The sequence below is a fragment of the Phalacrocorax aristotelis genome, chromosome W, assembly GCF_949628215.1.
Source record: "Phalacrocorax aristotelis chromosome W, bGulAri2.1, whole genome shotgun sequence".
NCBI classification, from domain to species: domain Eukaryota; kingdom Metazoa; phylum Chordata; class Aves; order Suliformes; family Phalacrocoracidae; genus Phalacrocorax; species Phalacrocorax aristotelis.
The window spans coordinates 28,142,346-28,158,789 of NC_134310.1; the positions used below are offsets into that span (position 1 = coordinate 28,142,346).

Here is a 16,444-nt window from a genome sequence, read left to right on the forward strand (position 1 = left end):
CCTCAAGCTTCCTTTTACCTGACTGGCTGTCAGCTGAAAACCTGTCTTCAGCAAGTAGACACTCTTATCCACAGTGGCAACGCAGACGCAGCTTGATTTTGCAGCTCTGACCTTGATGTTCACAACATCACCAGGTCTAGTCTCATTTGCCGAGAGCGCCACCGCAACCTAGGAATTTAACATTAAATCCCCTTACCTTGACTCCTAATCAGCAGGCAAAGCTACAAAGAGTAACAAGAGACCACCCCCTCCTCTCACTGCCTACATTGCCCATACCTGATTTTCAAAGGAGGACTTCACGGTGAACTGCAGGCTGTCTGTAACCCCTTCTCCATTCTCCCTGACATAATACACCAGAAGGCGGCCCAAGGGAGCCATGTTGTGAACTACTGAGAACCGGAGGAACGTCATGCAGACTTCGACCTCTGCTGCAGGGATGCTGGTAGGCGCTAGAAAATACGTTGTAAGAAGGACAGTGTTATTTATCAAAAAAAAATCACACTGTTCCTGCCCCATCCAAATGCTGCGAGGCACAGAACTCTCCACCCACGACGTGCATCCTTCCCTTGTTCCTGTTGCGCTCGTTCTTCTTGAACTCAGAATCTTTTCCCTTCCTTTTTCTTTTCCTTATGTAAGCTGATAGGCAGTTAGCACCCAAATATGGAGAAGTTGGATAGAGAATAACTACCCGGTGTTTTTCCTGACATAAAATCAAGGATATATATATTAAGTTATCAAGCCATTTAAAATAAACAGAGGATGTCTACTGCTGCAGAACGCTGTTGAGAGAAAAAGTATAAATGGGTTTGGAAAAGGATGATGCAGTTTATAGTGCATTGTTTCAGTAGCAGCAGTTAAATAGAATCATAGAACAGTTTGTCTTGGAAGGGACCTTTAAGGATGATCTAGTTCCAACCCCCCTGCTGTGGGCAGGGGACATCTTTCACTGTATCAGGTTGCTCAAAGCCCTGTCCAACCTGACCTTGAAAACTTCCAATGATGGGGCAACCGCAATGTCTCTGGGCAACCTGTAAATACAACACCTCAGAACCAAGCCTCAGTGCAGAAAGTTATTACAAGTTCTTAAACCACCAATTACAAGAAGCTGGGTGGGTACATCTAGGGAAAAGTCTTTTACTTTTCCCCTATCTGAAACCGGCTGCTCTTGCAGGCGTGTTACTAGCATAGGCAGACTTCTCTTTTGGCAGCTGCATGCATTTCCCAAGCATATCATTCTTTATCTCCCCGTTTCCTGAATTCACCAGATTTATGTCTGTCTTTCTGTTATTCCTTGTACAAACTAGGAGTCCACACTTCATTTCCCTTCTCAATGCTAACGGCATGATCTTCTCCTTCAGCCTGATCCATGCTATCAGTCCATCTAATGTGCTCTTCCTAGTTCAAGCTCAACCAACGTAGTAAATTGCCCCAGCACCATCATACGCTTCGCTACCACTCAGCTGATCCCAAGCCAAGCCTATTAAGAAAGGCTACAGTTTTCTTAACAGAGAACGACTATAGAAAACGCCCCAAGAATTATCCCTCTTGGAGAAATTTATTTTTTCTCTGTGACTGTGTGTCCAATGGATATCACTATTTTTCTTGCACAAAATTATTCTATGCCCTTTAAGGAGCATCAAATTCAAAAAAGAGGATACTTAGATTTGGAGAAAGGTTGGTTTTCCCTGAAAATCGGGGTGAGTTTGTGTTTCTGATGCTAGCTACCTGTTCCTGGGAAGCGTGTGATATCAATGTTCTCCTCAGAGGGGAAGGTGGCTCTTTTGCTCCTCTGCTGGGTGACGTTACTGGGCTGCAGTCCTGAAAGGACAATGTTGCCTCGCGATGCCACTTCATAATGTAGAGTGAAGTTGCAAGGACATGTGGACTTCACTGCAATCCAAGCCTCCTCTCCTGCCTGCACCCAGAGACAGAAAAGCAAAAGATCTGGTCTGTTACAATGCATGCTTTTTATTTATAAAGCACAGAAATCTGTTTGGGTTTCAGTCCACAAGAGATGTGACCCCTCTCCTAAGAAACATATGCATTGAAAAGTATATCACATTAGCGCTGTTTTCATGGACTTTCTTCACAACAAAAAGGGGCCTGTGTTCAACTCTTCACTCCCTGCAAATCTAACAGGAGAATGGGCTGGGGGGTTGTATGCATTAATGAAAACAATAAAGGAATCTCTGGAATCCTGAAAGTTAAGCCTTTTGGCACAGAGCAGCTGTCAGAATTGGTTGAATTTTAGACACCCCTTCAGTAGTCCAGCCCAAAAAAGAAAGAGATGGGTTGGGGGTGGGACGAGATGTGCATCTGATAGGCTTTCCAGTTTAATTGAGATTATACATGGTGATTACTTTCATATGGCAAATACTAATTCAAACATAACCAATGTGGCATGAAGTTACTGGGAACAGATCTGAGGGAAAATCCTTTGAAATTACACAAGTCTTGATATTAATTTGCAAGTCTGGCACTCAAGGAGCTGTCAAACACAAATAAATGAGAAGCAAGCTGCTTTTTTCTGGGCAAACTCATCTGATGCCTGCAATATAGGCTTCAGGGCAGCACACTGACTTCCTGCACTTTTTGTGCATTGAAGCCCTAGACCCAGAGGTACTCGCCAAGTACTGAATTCCCTCGAGACAAAATCCCCCAAATACCGCCAATCCCAACAGAATAGACATTGGTGCTCAGTCATGGGATTAGGACTGAGCTGTGTCGGGCTGAGTAATAAGCCTTCTGTGGAGCAGCCAACTTCCCGAGGAACACAACCTTCTCGCTCCTGGGATACGAGGAACAGCTAACACTTGCATTAGGTAGGATTTCTTTAAAAACTTCCACGCCTGATCTTCCCGCCATTCAAAGCATAGCACTGACCAACGAAGACTCTTAAGGCTGAATAGCAACGTTAAATCCCAAGGAAATCTTTTGAAAAAACCTCTTTTTTCAGCACTAACAGCGTTATCTTTGCAGAATGTACATATGGTACAAACCAAAATGGCAGAGACTTGAATACAAGGAGCTGCTAATGGTTAAATACAGTGAGAATGCCACAGAGTCCAAGAAGTGCCTCGTGACATTAAATATTTGAAGTATTAAGAATTCCCCAGTGCAAATGATGAAACAATTCATTAAAAAATGAATGTAGCTAATTGGAACACCCAGTAAGAGCTGGCAAAGCAGGGAAACAGTTCCCACATCAGCTGGTCATCCAACTCCTAGCTTTCCCACAGAAGAATTAGTTCTAATCAGGTTATAATAAGAACAATGTGTTCAGATTAGCAGTGTATAATCCCCTTTCCATACCTCAGGAAACTTGTAAAAGATTAATTAGCCATTAAACTACCATGAAATGCAAAGATAAAAAACGCTCCTATTTGGATACAAAGAGTCTGAAACCAACCTGACAGATCTGCTGATAATAGAAATCTAAGTATGTACATTGCCAAAACCCACTTTTTTTTCCCCCCCTCCAAGCAACACGCAGACCCTCAGAGCATCTTCTTGGGTAAGGAAAAAACCCTAAACAACTCTCAGTAAAACAATATGCAACAGAAATCATGGTTAAATCAGATCTTCCCTTTAGGAGAGAGATCATGACAAATTTTATATGGAAGGGCTGTATTTTTAGAGAGGCTCCAACAAAAACTACAAAAGAAAACACAGTAACTACATTCATAGTTCAATAACTGAAGACTAAACAGATCCAGCTGAGATTTAAACTGGGAGTTCTAGTGAGACTGCATAGTCCTAATTTGGATTTTTAGTAGTTAAGCTACTCCCATTAATTTCACTTCCAACCTTTCAGCATTTGTTGACTTGAACTAAAGCATGTCATTATCGCCAAACAATTCACATGTGAACGTTACTGGAGGTGCACAGAACATATATTCAAACATGACAAACTTGACTGATCCGCCCTCTCTCCCTTGTCCCCAAAACACAAAGCAGAAAGATGCTGCGCAAAGCATCAAAGGCACTTTGCTTGGAACCGCGTGCAGCCCCCATCAAACAATTATTTGGCTGCTGAAGCGCAGCTACTTCAGCCTTTGTAGCAGAAACAATAAACAGTGCAGGATCCCAGAAACAGAAATGGCCAGAAATATTTAATTTACACAAAGTACTTTAAGCCAAGAAATGCAGTTGTTGTCACGATGGAATATGAAGCGAACATACCTGGAAAGGTTTATCTGGTGCCTGGAGCTGGATGTGACACTTGCTGGGCGAGTACCAGCTACTGATGGACAAGTAGTTTGGCAGATATTGATCCCCAGACGGTTTCCCATCAATCGCTGTCACTTTGGTCTTAACAAAAGTAATATCTGAATGTTATGCATGCATACAAATCTGATTTGTACTCTCTTCTTACCCTGTAACCCCATCTCTCGTTTTATACTTTCCAGCTGTTCATCTCTTGTCATCTTTACACAGCAACAGTACTTTCCAAATATTGGACTCTTACTACTATGCTAAGCTGGATTTGGAGAAGCATCTTTTCATGACAGTTATCAACGCCAGTTCTATTGGCAGCAAGAAACAAAGCAAGCGTTTGCTGCATTTAAATCAAGAAGTTGAAGCTAAAAGGCACTGATTTCCTGTTTGTAGCACTGATTTATAAAGTGTAGGTTTGACAAGATTAGTTACATTAAAGCCTGCTAATCCTATAAAGAGCTTTCACCCACCTCCAGCCAGACATATTGGGCAGCTGTAGGGATGGAGGGGATTTCAAACTCCACCAGACCATTTCTGGATACCAGTTCACTTGTATAAACGTTGTCCTTTGGGGTGAGTTCAGCTTTAATTCGGATAGTGACTCCGTCAGCTGGACTTCCATCAGGGTAAGTGACTTCTACCTACAAAGTGTTTCATTTATAGAACAATAGGTTTTATATTATAGGCAATTCCAGTCAACGACAGAAACAGCAGGTGGGAAAACCACACCAGAACATGGAATGAAGTCAGTATAACCTTATATCAGCCCCATGTCAGTGTCTCTACTTTTAATCTTACCTTTCCTTTGTAAGGCAGGCCAGGTTTGAACTGTTTTCTGGTATCCTTGGAGTACTTGATATCAATTAGCTGTTTCTGAACAGGTGTTGAGTCATCAAAGGTAACCTGCTTGCTCCCATCAGAGCTGATCACCGTGGCCCAGATATTGACTGTGCCTCGAAAATGTTCCGGAACATCAGCTGGCATCATGTCTTTCACACAGACGTCGAAAACAGCAGAGCCATCCATCTACGAAGTGCGTTGGGGAACAGAAACATAGGTTTGCATTCACATTCAAAAAGGGTTTAGAAGCCAAATCTAAAGCATAGGCACTTGATAGGAGTTTACAGCAGTATTTTTATAGGATGTGGAGTAGAAGGAATTAATTGGAAAGTGGGTGAAGGAAGGAGGAAAGAAAGCAAGTTTCGTTTTCCTCCCTTATCTACAGTCTGGACTAGCTCTGGCACAGTCCCTCATTCTCACATCCTCCCTCAGCAACATATGCTCTAAAACCAATTAATACTAGGCCAAAAAATTGTCATCCCCCCAAATCATAAACATAACATGTAAAAATATGCAGTATTTTTATTATGCTGGACCCAATTCCTGCATTCATTCATTTATTTCCTGATCTCCCATCAGTAACATAAAATGCAGCTGTGGTATTAACGTCAAAGAGTACAGATCAGGCATTTTATCACAGCTGACTCAACAGTTTCCCTCATCACCTGGGTGGTCTTGAGGACAGGGTGTCCCACTTCATGCCTGTAGTACCCTACGCCATTTATAGTCATATTCACAATTAACTTTCCTGTTACTGGTTTTCCAAATGTGTATCTGAAATGGAAAGAAGACAATGAATAACTTCCAGCTGTTTGCTGCTTTCCTGGTTATATCAAGGCTAGTACCATGTGACCTAGACATCTAGAAAACAGAAGAAATATCACAGAAGGTTTTCCAGCTTGTTATTGTTAACATGTTTTATGAAGGCTCTTACATAGGAAAGCTTCTGATGATGACCAGAAATCTTCTCAGAAGTCTGCAGCAGATGAGATCCATGCTCCAGCAACTGCACCATCCTGTGGCTGCACTACACTCCATAGCAATGAAACTTTATTTGGGACATGTTCCTACCTGGCATGGACAGTTCCTTTTTCACACAGTGAAAGGTCACGAATGTAGCGAGGGGGGTAGATCAGCAACTCAAACTTTGGTAAAACTACAATGAAAAGAAATACAACAGCATCTTTTCAAGGAGATCTTATTGTCCAGACTATAGCAAAAGCACACACAGCTCTGATGAGATCACTGCTTGTGGTCGGATGAGGGCAGTGCAGCTAACATTAGGCAGAGAATGAACCAACAAAAATAACAAACCAAGACTATCTTGGCAAGATGACCTTAGCAACACACCCTTAGATTCTTACTTCTTTTCAGAGGTATCTGTGGTCCAGGATTTGAGCTCAAGCTTTCTCTCTTGGATACATGGTAAAGAGGACAACTCGCTACTGCCTCCCCCACAAAGTGTCGGAAATACAGCTACTAACAGTTGTCAGTGTCTATAAATGCTAGCGTGATCAGGCCAGATGCCATAGACGGTGTGCTGGGTGTAACGATGCCCACCGTTCATCAAACAGAGGGACTATGACACTGAAAAGGGGGGTAGCAAAAAAAGACTTTGGAATTCCAAGGCAGGCTCTGGGAAAGGAAGGAAAGCACTGACAGACCGAAAGCGTCTTAAAGAGTTTTCCAAAGCAAAATTAGGTCTTTATTACATGAATAGATTGTGCAATACGACACTCCGTTTCAAGTCCTTTATGAAGTGTGGAGGACATGAACAAAGGGCTTGGTTAAGTTGCAAGTGTCTATATCCCTGAAGTATATAGTCTCTAAAGAATTCTTCCTCGTGACATTTTAAATGCATTATTTCTCAGGTGTTTCATCTCAAGGAAAAACATTCATAATGTTTTGTTCTTCCAAATGCGCTTGGGTTATGGTCAAAGTTGATTTGGATCCAACTCACCGTATTTCTGAACTTCAAAGGATTTGTTGTACGTGTGCCCCTGCATTTCAGCAAAGACGAGCCATTCACCAAACACTGGCTGATCAGACAAAGGAAAACTCATATTTACAATACCTGAAAAGGAAAATGACATACTGTGAACTGCGTCACTCCTCAGCCCTTGTCAAGCAAGACTTATTGAACACAACTCAGTACAAGCAGAAGCAAAGGCAAACAACAGCGCACCGAGGAAAAAATAATCCAAAACTTACCACAACAAAATGGCTTCAAATTGTTCCACTCTATCATACGAGACCCCCGAGGATCCTGCATAGTAGTTTAGGAATGAGAAACATCACAGTGAAAGTGAATATCACTAATACATTTAACTCAGTTTGCAACAAAGAACTGCATTTTGTAATACATACACTTCACTAACAGCTCAAATGTAACTAACATCTGTCGAAAATTCTCTGAAGATACTTTACCCGGGGGTTATTTGCTTTCTAAAATTCAGTACTCGTTTTAGGACACTGCTTCTATAGCCAATGCACACAAGTAAGCACTGTCAAGTGGCAGATCTTCCACCTATCTTAAGGCACCTATTTTGGATGGGATGAACTGGCCTCTGAAGATGCTTTGTTTCTATTCAGAGGGAGCTGTACAACTAACAAGACAGCTTTTAGATGACAGATGAAATTAATCCCGCTGTTTTTGTCAGCATTAAATCTGTGACTGAATGCAAACAAGAGAAGAGGGTGAATTCTTCTGCTTGCTGACAGCTAAAGAAAACACATGGTTTAAAAAGAAAAAAAAAAGACTAGACACAGAAGGAACCTCTCATTCACCTCATAAGGAAGAAGACAGGAGCACCCTTTCCTTGCCATGAATTTCTATTGTCCACTATCATAATGTTTGGGTGCAGAGATGAGATTGGCCCTGCTATATCAGCCCAGCCAGATGAAGGATAGGAGTGTGTCTGCATTGAAAAGAAGGGAGAAATTGAGTGGGACTGTTACATTTATAAACCCCAGTGAAACGAGCCAATTCTTCTCAGGCTGAAAAATGGGAATGGATTTCTGAAACTGAAGTAGAAAACAAGTATATTTGTTGGTGATAACAAAAAGGCAAGACACAAAGATCAGTTAAAGACACAGGGATAGAGATAATGGCATAGGTTACAGTAGGGAAAGGCCATAATGGACTCGAAAGGGTACAGACATGTGACTTGCTCCTCTTAAGGCTACAAGAATCTTGTGCCTCTACAGGATACATGCTAGATGATTGGCAGACAGATACTCACCACCACATAAGCTTCAATCTGAAAGAAAAAGAAGAGAATAAAAGGCTTTATGAAACAAAGCTACTTTTCTCCTTCTTGCGATGAACGGCTGAGTTGACACAAGCAAGGTATGATGCAAAAAGTGACAAAGTTCAAACATCTCTTCTTTGGGAAGAGTAGCCTGAGAAACACACATCCATTCACACATCTAACTGGGAAAGTGACACTCTGTGCGTTACCTAAACAGAGTGCCAGCCTCTGAAAAATCCTTCTACCTGCTGTGGCGTGGTTACATAGCATTTGCTAGCACTACAAATGTGTGCTCTCCTTCAACAGTCATGTGACCAAATTAAAAAACTAAATTGTAAATAACAAGCAATCACAAGATCTGCCTGAATAGATTAAGAAATCCAATTCTGTTCCTGCAGAAATGTACATTAGAATAAAATACAGGTTGCCAAGTATTCCATCGTCTTTTACAGTGTGAAAGAAAAGAGTTTTCTTTACCCTGTCATTGACCGGTCTCAAGTCAGAAGCCACCATAAAGAGGTTTATCAACACTAAAAAAGGAAAAGAGGAAATTTATTAGTCATCACAGCTGACACTGAACAGGGTATCTCATCCTAGAACCTACCCCTGAAAAAAAGTTCTGCTTGAAAGCAGCCCTAGCTTTGGGCAGGGTCTCCAAGGTCACTTTACCTTTCTGCTTGGGTTTATAGACAGGTTTATCAGTCTGGATGAACACTGATGATCCTTTGCTGTCAATGGTTACTGTGGTATAGTTATGAAAAATGTAGCCTTCCTCCGCTAGATGCCGGTTGCCCCAGACTTTTAGATGTGCTTGTCCACGAAGTCCTGGAGGCACCTAGAAAACAGGCCACGAGGTGAGGAAGACGCAGAAAAGCCTTTGAGCTTTCTGGGGAATATAATTGACACTGAAGTGAGCAAAGAGCAGCCACCTGCTGCATTTCAGTGTAACTATGTGTTAGCAATAAAATGAAAATGAAGAACATACTAGACCTTTTATAATGTATAAACTTCAAAGGAGGCAAAGTCCTGCTAAAAACCCAGCAGGGAATTCTCTTCTACCCTTTCTTTATCGCTCAAACAAAGTGATATTTGATCTACATGTGCAGCTTCCACTAAAGAAGGTGTGTTACATGGGGAAATCAACCATGCTATGGAAGACACGGCTCTTCTGCCAGAAGGAAAAAACCAAAACAAACCATCCCACAAAAAAAAAAAACAAAACCCAGCCAAACCAAAACATGCTTGCTTGCACATTTTCAACGAGTTGCTCAGAGAAATAAAGACTTTTAAAATTACATTAGATTAAAAATTACAAAGTAAAAAAATCTGAGAATGCACAAATTTTATGACAACATGTCATAACTAGAGAGTGAAATAAATAAATAAAACCAAAAATCAGCAATGACACTGCAGATTTTATTCAACAATGAGTTACAGTCTTTGGATAAAGAAATCTATAGCATTTGGTATAACTGCTGACGTTTCCTATTACACAGGTCTGTATTATACCTTCTTGAAATGAAAGGAATAGATACTTATGTATTTCTATATTAGCCCAGTAAAGGCGGGGAAGTGTCAACGCTTTTCTAGAACCTAATTCCCAGACAGAGTCCAACCACTGGCAGGACAGAGCAGTATCAACATCAGCCATACAAAAATTACAGAGAAGGCAGAGAAACCTGTGGGAGTACGCTACCAAGGCAGAGGAGATTCAATCAGTCATGACAGACCATCACGAAGCTAGACAGACTTCTGTAAATCCAAGGCTTTGATTTACTTATAGGTCAACGACAATGTAGCTGACACAGTAGGCGCAGTAAAGGCATCTATGCTGTGCTACTGCAATACAGCAGAACTCTTCCCAAATACCTGCATCCACTGCAAAGAAAATAGACCATTTTCCTTTCAGCACTGCATAGAAAAAACTCATTCAGACGTGACCAGCTTCGGCCAAGAGCTAGCGATGCAACATGGAAGTTTTTTTACACAGGGTAAGATGCTACAGTGACTAATCTGGCATGCTATCCAGAGCTGATGGCTCTGCGTGGTACTAGCTACTGCTATTCAGGAGCACATCACAACTCAATATTCATATGATTTGTTCCACGTACCCCCTTTACCTCCCATCAGAGATGACAACTCCAAAGCAAGCCCTGACTACGTTAAAAGATCCAACACTTAAGACTTGTTCTTCAGTCCAGCTCTGTTTTGCCTACATTTGAAGCAATAATCTTCCACCGCAGATGACCAAACACAATACATCATACACCTCTTCCAGTTCCAAATGTTTTGATGGTCCCTAATCAACAACATGACTGAAAACTCATATTACTTTGAAATTACACCCCATTTTTCAAAAATCTAGGAAGAGGGATGGAGACAAAGGTCCTGTACCAGCAGGGAAGCACAGCCAAATTATCTCTCAGAAACCATGAAAATGGCTTCATTTTTCTCTATATGGTATCGCTTAGGCCTACATACAGCATAAACTAAACTGCTTCTTTCAGTGAACAGTGAAATCTGAACTGGTAGCATTTAGCTCACTCCCTGGCATGGGGGAAGGTAACTCATACAAGGTGCAAAGCAGGGAGATCTTTCACAGGATATCCTTTTGCTGTAAGAATGACTACCTTTCACTGCAGTCCAGATCTCCAGTACCCTAGGGATTCAAATAAAGCCCGATATTGCTTTAAAAAGTGTCATTTACCAAGATAAGCATATGTAATTTCATTTTAATGGCCACTGGAACTCTCTGCCAGAACTACATTTCAATTCATCATCATTTAACTCCACTACAAATCCTCTTCGGAAATAAAAAGTTGTTTTCATTCCTTCCATCTCTTCAGTATGGGTGAGCTTCATTTTATGGACTATGCTGATGGGTAAAATATTACTAACATCAAAGGTTAAAATGTAGACAAAACTGGTGAAAGCTTATGTTTTTTAAGTAACATCATAGTAGCAGAGTAATTAGCAGAGACACAATGTTCAAAAATCTGCCATTTCTACAGATTTCTGTGGTCTGTCCAATGCTCCATGTCACTTACATAGCACTATGCACTGCCATTCTTATGAAATAATCACAACATTGAACTTTATGTTGAGCAACGAGCCACAGATTCAGCCATTGATTTTCTTCAGTGGTATAAGGGACTGACAGATGAGCTGCGGTGGATTAAACTTTGTTCTTCTCACTCTCCACTCTTCCTCTGCGAAGGTTGCTTCCTCTTTAGTGTGTGCACCAGAATGTGACCCGTGTTTGTGCCACAGCTGCTCAGAGAGCAATGCCTGACGTGGTTGAAGGCAAGTCCCTCATGTTTTCACCAAAAACATCTTAAAATAATTGACACTCACCTTCAGTTTAATTGTTCCTTTATCTAAAATGAGAGAGAGAGAGAGAGAGAGAGAGAGGGTGTGATTCTTCTCAAGGTAAGGTACTAACATTTTAGACCTTTGCAGTTGAGTGAAAGGATACCCCATGTCGTAGAGCTGCCCACCGCAACACCCCTTCATTATGATTTCACCTGAAGCAATTTTCTTGCATTGTGTAAAACAACCTGCAGGGTGAGCAAGTCAGGCCTAGCAGAGTTCTCCAAACTAAACTTGGTCCACATTTATTTACAATTTTTGCCCAAGGTAAACCGCAGAGTGCTCTATGGTCAGACAGTAACACCAAGGCTGAGGTTTCAGCACAGAGCATCCTATGCTTACAGAAGTATTTTGCTGTAAAAAGGACCTGGCTTCTTTTGGGGCTTGAATAATTCTCAAAACAAACACTCATAGACTCTATTTTGATTGCCGGATACGGCCATACCTAAGATTTCTCTTTAGCATATGTCGTCCACATGTGTTAGCATCACTCCCTTTGAATTACTTAGCAATTGTCAGCCAATTTCAAAGACAACAAGGGGAGAATAAAACCAGAGACAATCTGTTCCGAGAAAGGAAATGGCTTTTATATAACTCCTGTTTTTTATACACAGAAGGGTTAAAACATGATGGTTAAAGAGCCTGATTGCCTGAGCCTTGTCTAGATTACAGCTTACACCGCTACCAGCAGCAGTAGAACAGCGCTACTGGACTTTATTTTCACTAATATAAATTCATTCAGTATTAAGTTGTACATAATCAAAACACTTTTTGTCTTTACACACAGGACAAAGAGGTATCTGTCTTGGATTTTAAAGACTTATCCAACTGCACAAATATTACCACCTCTCTCAGAAATACTCAGTCCTGAAGATGGGGAGATTGCATTTCCAGCACTCATGTTAAACAAGGGTAGAAAACGACGATGATGATGATGTAGATTTTACATTTTTCTTTAAAGTCATCTTATCTTACTCCTTATACAGCTCCCCAGTGTCAAACATTCGGGTTCCAAAAGGAAAGATATTCACTATAAAACTCTTGAATATCAGTTATCCAGGGTCTCTGTATGACTTGGTGTCCAAAATTATGAGTCCTGGATGTCTGAGATCACATACATCAATTAGCACAATCAACTGAGAATGTTTCGCAATGAATTAAATATTAGTTTGGTTCCAGTTCTGTTATCGTCTAAAGCAATTCTCTGCGAGATATTGATGTTCTCCCACAGTGCCTCAACTTACAAACTAGTTCTCAAGTTCAGAATAACTGGAACTTACCCAGAACTGTTCCATGGCCTCGTGACACAGTTTCTCCTTTGACTACTAACTGAATCTGGACTGTTGTCTCCTTGACAGAGTTAAAGATGGTTACGCTTATAGCTTCTTCAACACCAGATCGGAAAACAGAAGGTGCCGCAATCAAATAGCCCCTGAGGAGCAAAATTGGAAGTGAACGGTCAAGAACAGCAACTAGAGTGTGATTGTTATCTGTAAGCCACTTTATGTATAATAAAAGGAAAAGAACAGACTACTCTGCAATATATTTGCCCCTGTAGGGTCACATTTGTGACTGCTGGCAGTCTAGGCCTATATCTAATATGCATAAAATGAACACAGAATGTGCATAGAAACGAACAGAGCCTAAGTGGCTTACAAATCCGTAGTATTTGAATAAAGACAGTAATACTGAGGTTTACTGCATATACATTATATATAAACATATTTATATACAACATATAAACAAGCTAAATATATGACTAGCTAATCACAAAAAGTCTGAAGTTCATGGAAGAATAAGGAGGTACCTGAACCTTCAGTAGAGTTTTGTAGGTGACGTTTTGTTTATGAAACAATTTAGATACTTCTGATATTTTTGCCTCAATTATTTTTCATGGCTTCTCTTTCATAGTTCAACTTAATACATAAAAAAAAAAGTGAGTCTCAGTGCTGATACTCAGCGCTTCCTAAACGTCTGGCTCGCATACATGTAACACGCCTAAACTTCCAAGTTATACAGAAGCAGCCCAGAAACTGCAGTTACAAGATTGGGCTCAAATTCTCAGTTCTGCTACCACTTTCTTGTCCAAGCAATTATATCCTACAAGTTTAAAAACCCCAGCAAAAAGGAATGATTTTAGCAGGCACACACACAATTTTAAAGCCACCCTGGACGACCTCCCATATAATGCTACAACCCTTGTGTTTCTGAATGGAATCTGTACCATTCCTCTCTGTTGAATGGCACCTCGCCATGAACTTGTCAACTAAAAGCATTACAGCCTCTGAGCTCTTTGATGTGTTGGGCTGTAAGCAACACATTTATATTCTCTTCATGACACACCTTTGTGGGTTTTTTTTCTCCCCAAAAGGATTTTTTTTAAAATGAGGCAATTCCTCATATGGCTCTTTTAAGCCCAATTTCTCAGCCCATGCCTTTCCACAGCTCCATGAGCCAGGTTGCTTTAGTTCATGATTAATTATCACTTTGGGATGAGGATGATGGTGTTTTACAGCCCCCAAGTCATCTTTTATCAAATTCCAACCCCATGTTTCTCTCTCAGCAGGCCTCATTGCCATGGAGATCCCATTACCCCCAAAGGAAGTTCAGATCTCTGTGGCATTTGAGTTAAATTGCACGGGGTACTTGCAGATTCAAAACCTTATGGTTGCCAGGTTTGAAAATTCAGCAGAACAATAATAAATAACAATAAAAAGTTACTACTTAGCCTGCAAATTCTTGGTAAGTAAGACATAGCTGATCTTGTTGCGGAGGGGGAAAGAGTACCATCTGCATCCAGTATGAAATGATTAGATTCAAACTGTCACATAAGCACAGCGCTTCAGTGCCATATGTGAAGCACATGTATTCACATTGTTCTAAATTGCTGCAACTCTGTCTGAAGTATCAGTCCCTTGATAAGGCTATTTAAATCACTTAATAAGTGGCATCTGAATACTAAATCTCTCACTTGGCAAATAAACAGTTAACTTGACAGTGACCGGACAGATCCTTCAAGCACTTTTGACTAACAGCTCTGTCCGGTTACACCAAAACTTGGCAGGACGCGAAATATTTTCTGGTAAGCAAGTGAAAATAAGTTCTCCATGGCACTCAGTTAATGCAACTATTCACGATGTTGACGGGCTATAATAAGCTAGGGATAAAGAACAAAGCAAACCTTAATCAAAGTTAACCTCAACGCACTGGAACGAGCTGTGGCTTCAATTTCTAAGAGCCAGAGAACTTTCCCCGCAGTGAAATGTTTCTCCCCGGATGGTTTTCCCCACAAGAATGCGTCCCATGCTCTTCGGGAGCAACCAACGTTACCTTCAACCATCCCAAGCACAACAGCAGCCCCTGCGCAACACCCCGGATTCCTTAAATAATTGTTTGCACATAAAAGCTTTGTAGCCGCTCGCTAGAAGAGCTAAAGGCAGGTATTTCTAAGGAGGCTTGCCTTTTTTTTTTTTCCTTCCCCCCTTTCCCTGCGCTATCCACTTTTGCACCGGCGAGTACAAACGTGCTGCTGGGCTGGGGGATCGCCGCCCCTCGCCTCCCCGACCCCAGCGCCTCCGGGGGACTTGCGCAGGCTTTGTTAAGCGGCTGGTGCGACCACCCCCGGAGCCCTTCGCAGAGCAGAGGGGCTCGTGTGCGTCCCCCCTTGCCCGCCACCCTCCGCGGGGAGGCTGCCCGCTTCCCCCCGGTACTCACTGCCTCTCCCGGGGCTGGGCTGCGCTCAGGCTGTAGAGGGTCAGGAGGAAGCCCCAGGCGCAGCCGGGCTCCCGGCGGGACATGGTGCTCCGGAGCCCCAGGCCACGGCGCTCTCGGCGGGCAGGACGAGCCTTTTGTTCCCGGCGAGCAGCAGCCCCAGCTCCCCGCCGCCCCGCTCCCGGGCTCGGCTCCCCGGTGCCTCTGGCCGCCGCCCCCGCCGCGTCCCCGCCCCCGGGCCGCCCCCTCCTGGCCCCGGTGCCCGCTCGGCTCCGGCCCCGGCTCTTTGTCTCGGCTCCCCGCCTGCTCCTGACAGCGTGCACCGGGGGAGGGGGCCGGGCTCCGCACCTCCGCCCCCCCGGCCCGGGCCCAGGTGCGCCGCCAGGCCCCGGCGGGCTCCCGCCTCCAGCCACCGCTCCTCACCTTCACCATCCTCTCTGCAGCCCTGACAGCCCGGCCCGGCCGGCCTTCCTCCCCGAGGGCTGCCGCGGCGTCGGCTCCTCTCCTGCCGAGCCCGGCCGGCCCCGGGAGAGCACCTGCCCGCGCTCTCCGCCTTCCCGCTCCAGCCCCGGCGGCGCCCGTGTGCCCCACGCACACGCGAGAGCCGCTGAAGCTCAGCTTCCCAAAGGTCCCGTCGCCCTGGGCCCGGGCACAGCACCCCCAGCTCGGGCCGGTCCCGTCAACCGGGCCTTTGTGAGCCGAGGCACCCCGCTGAGCGCTGCCAAAGAACCGCTTTCCGACCCAAAATGCAGCGCCAGGGCTGCTGCTGCTGCTGTGTCCTCCTCCATCCCCAGGCCCTAATCTATCCATCTCCATCCCTCCGTCCCAGCCCGTGGTTGCAGGGGCTTGGGACAGGAGGGGGAGCTCTCGCTACACGCCAGCCTGCAGCAGCGGGCGCAGCGCAGGAGGAGAGCTTAAACAAATGGGAAAAAAGCAAGTCCGAAGCAACGGCAGAGATTCAAGGTGACGGCAAGTGCTATGTCTCCCAAGGACAGATTAAATGCTGCGCAGAGACGCCAGGGAATGATTTCTCCGACCCTTGCTGCAGCCAACCC

The 16,444-nt window shown here is 43.4% G+C and overlaps 1 protein-coding gene across 3 annotated transcripts in view; it reads right to left on the bottom strand.

Moving 5' to 3' along the window:
• CPAMD8 (C3 and PZP like alpha-2-macroglobulin domain containing 8) overlaps positions 1 to 15,586 on the bottom strand; it is a 55,439-nt gene extending 39,853 nt beyond the window's left edge. For 2 of the 3 annotated variants that reach the window (XM_075078109.1, XM_075078108.1), the window contains exons 1-16: positions 15,393 to 15,586; positions 12,959 to 13,110; positions 11,664 to 11,686; positions 8,979 to 9,144; positions 8,787 to 8,839; positions 8,301 to 8,318; positions 7,270 to 7,324; positions 7,019 to 7,132; positions 6,130 to 6,214; positions 5,724 to 5,832; positions 5,017 to 5,244; positions 4,689 to 4,859; positions 4,183 to 4,311; positions 1,726 to 1,915; positions 277 to 449; positions 19 to 168 (exon numbers count right to left, since the gene is read on the bottom strand). In XM_075078109.1, coding sequence (XP_074934210.1) covers positions 19 to 168; positions 277 to 449; positions 1,726 to 1,915; positions 4,183 to 4,311; positions 4,689 to 4,859; positions 5,017 to 5,244; positions 5,724 to 5,832; positions 6,130 to 6,214; positions 7,019 to 7,132; positions 7,270 to 7,324; positions 8,301 to 8,318; positions 8,787 to 8,839; positions 8,979 to 9,144; positions 11,664 to 11,686; positions 12,959 to 13,110; positions 15,393 to 15,475 — 1,899 coding nt within the window. In that variant the 5' untranslated portion in view covers positions 15,476 to 15,586. Of the gene's footprint in view, positions 1 to 18; positions 169 to 276; positions 450 to 1,725; positions 1,916 to 4,182; positions 4,312 to 4,688; positions 4,860 to 5,016; positions 5,245 to 5,723; positions 5,833 to 6,129; positions 6,215 to 7,018; positions 7,133 to 7,269; positions 7,325 to 7,845; positions 7,970 to 8,300; positions 8,319 to 8,786; positions 8,840 to 8,978; positions 9,145 to 11,663; positions 11,687 to 12,958; positions 13,111 to 15,392 lie in introns of those variants that run through there. The other variant, XM_075078111.1, reaches the window with a different exon arrangement.
• Between the last annotated feature and the right edge of the window lie 858 nt (positions 15,587 to 16,444).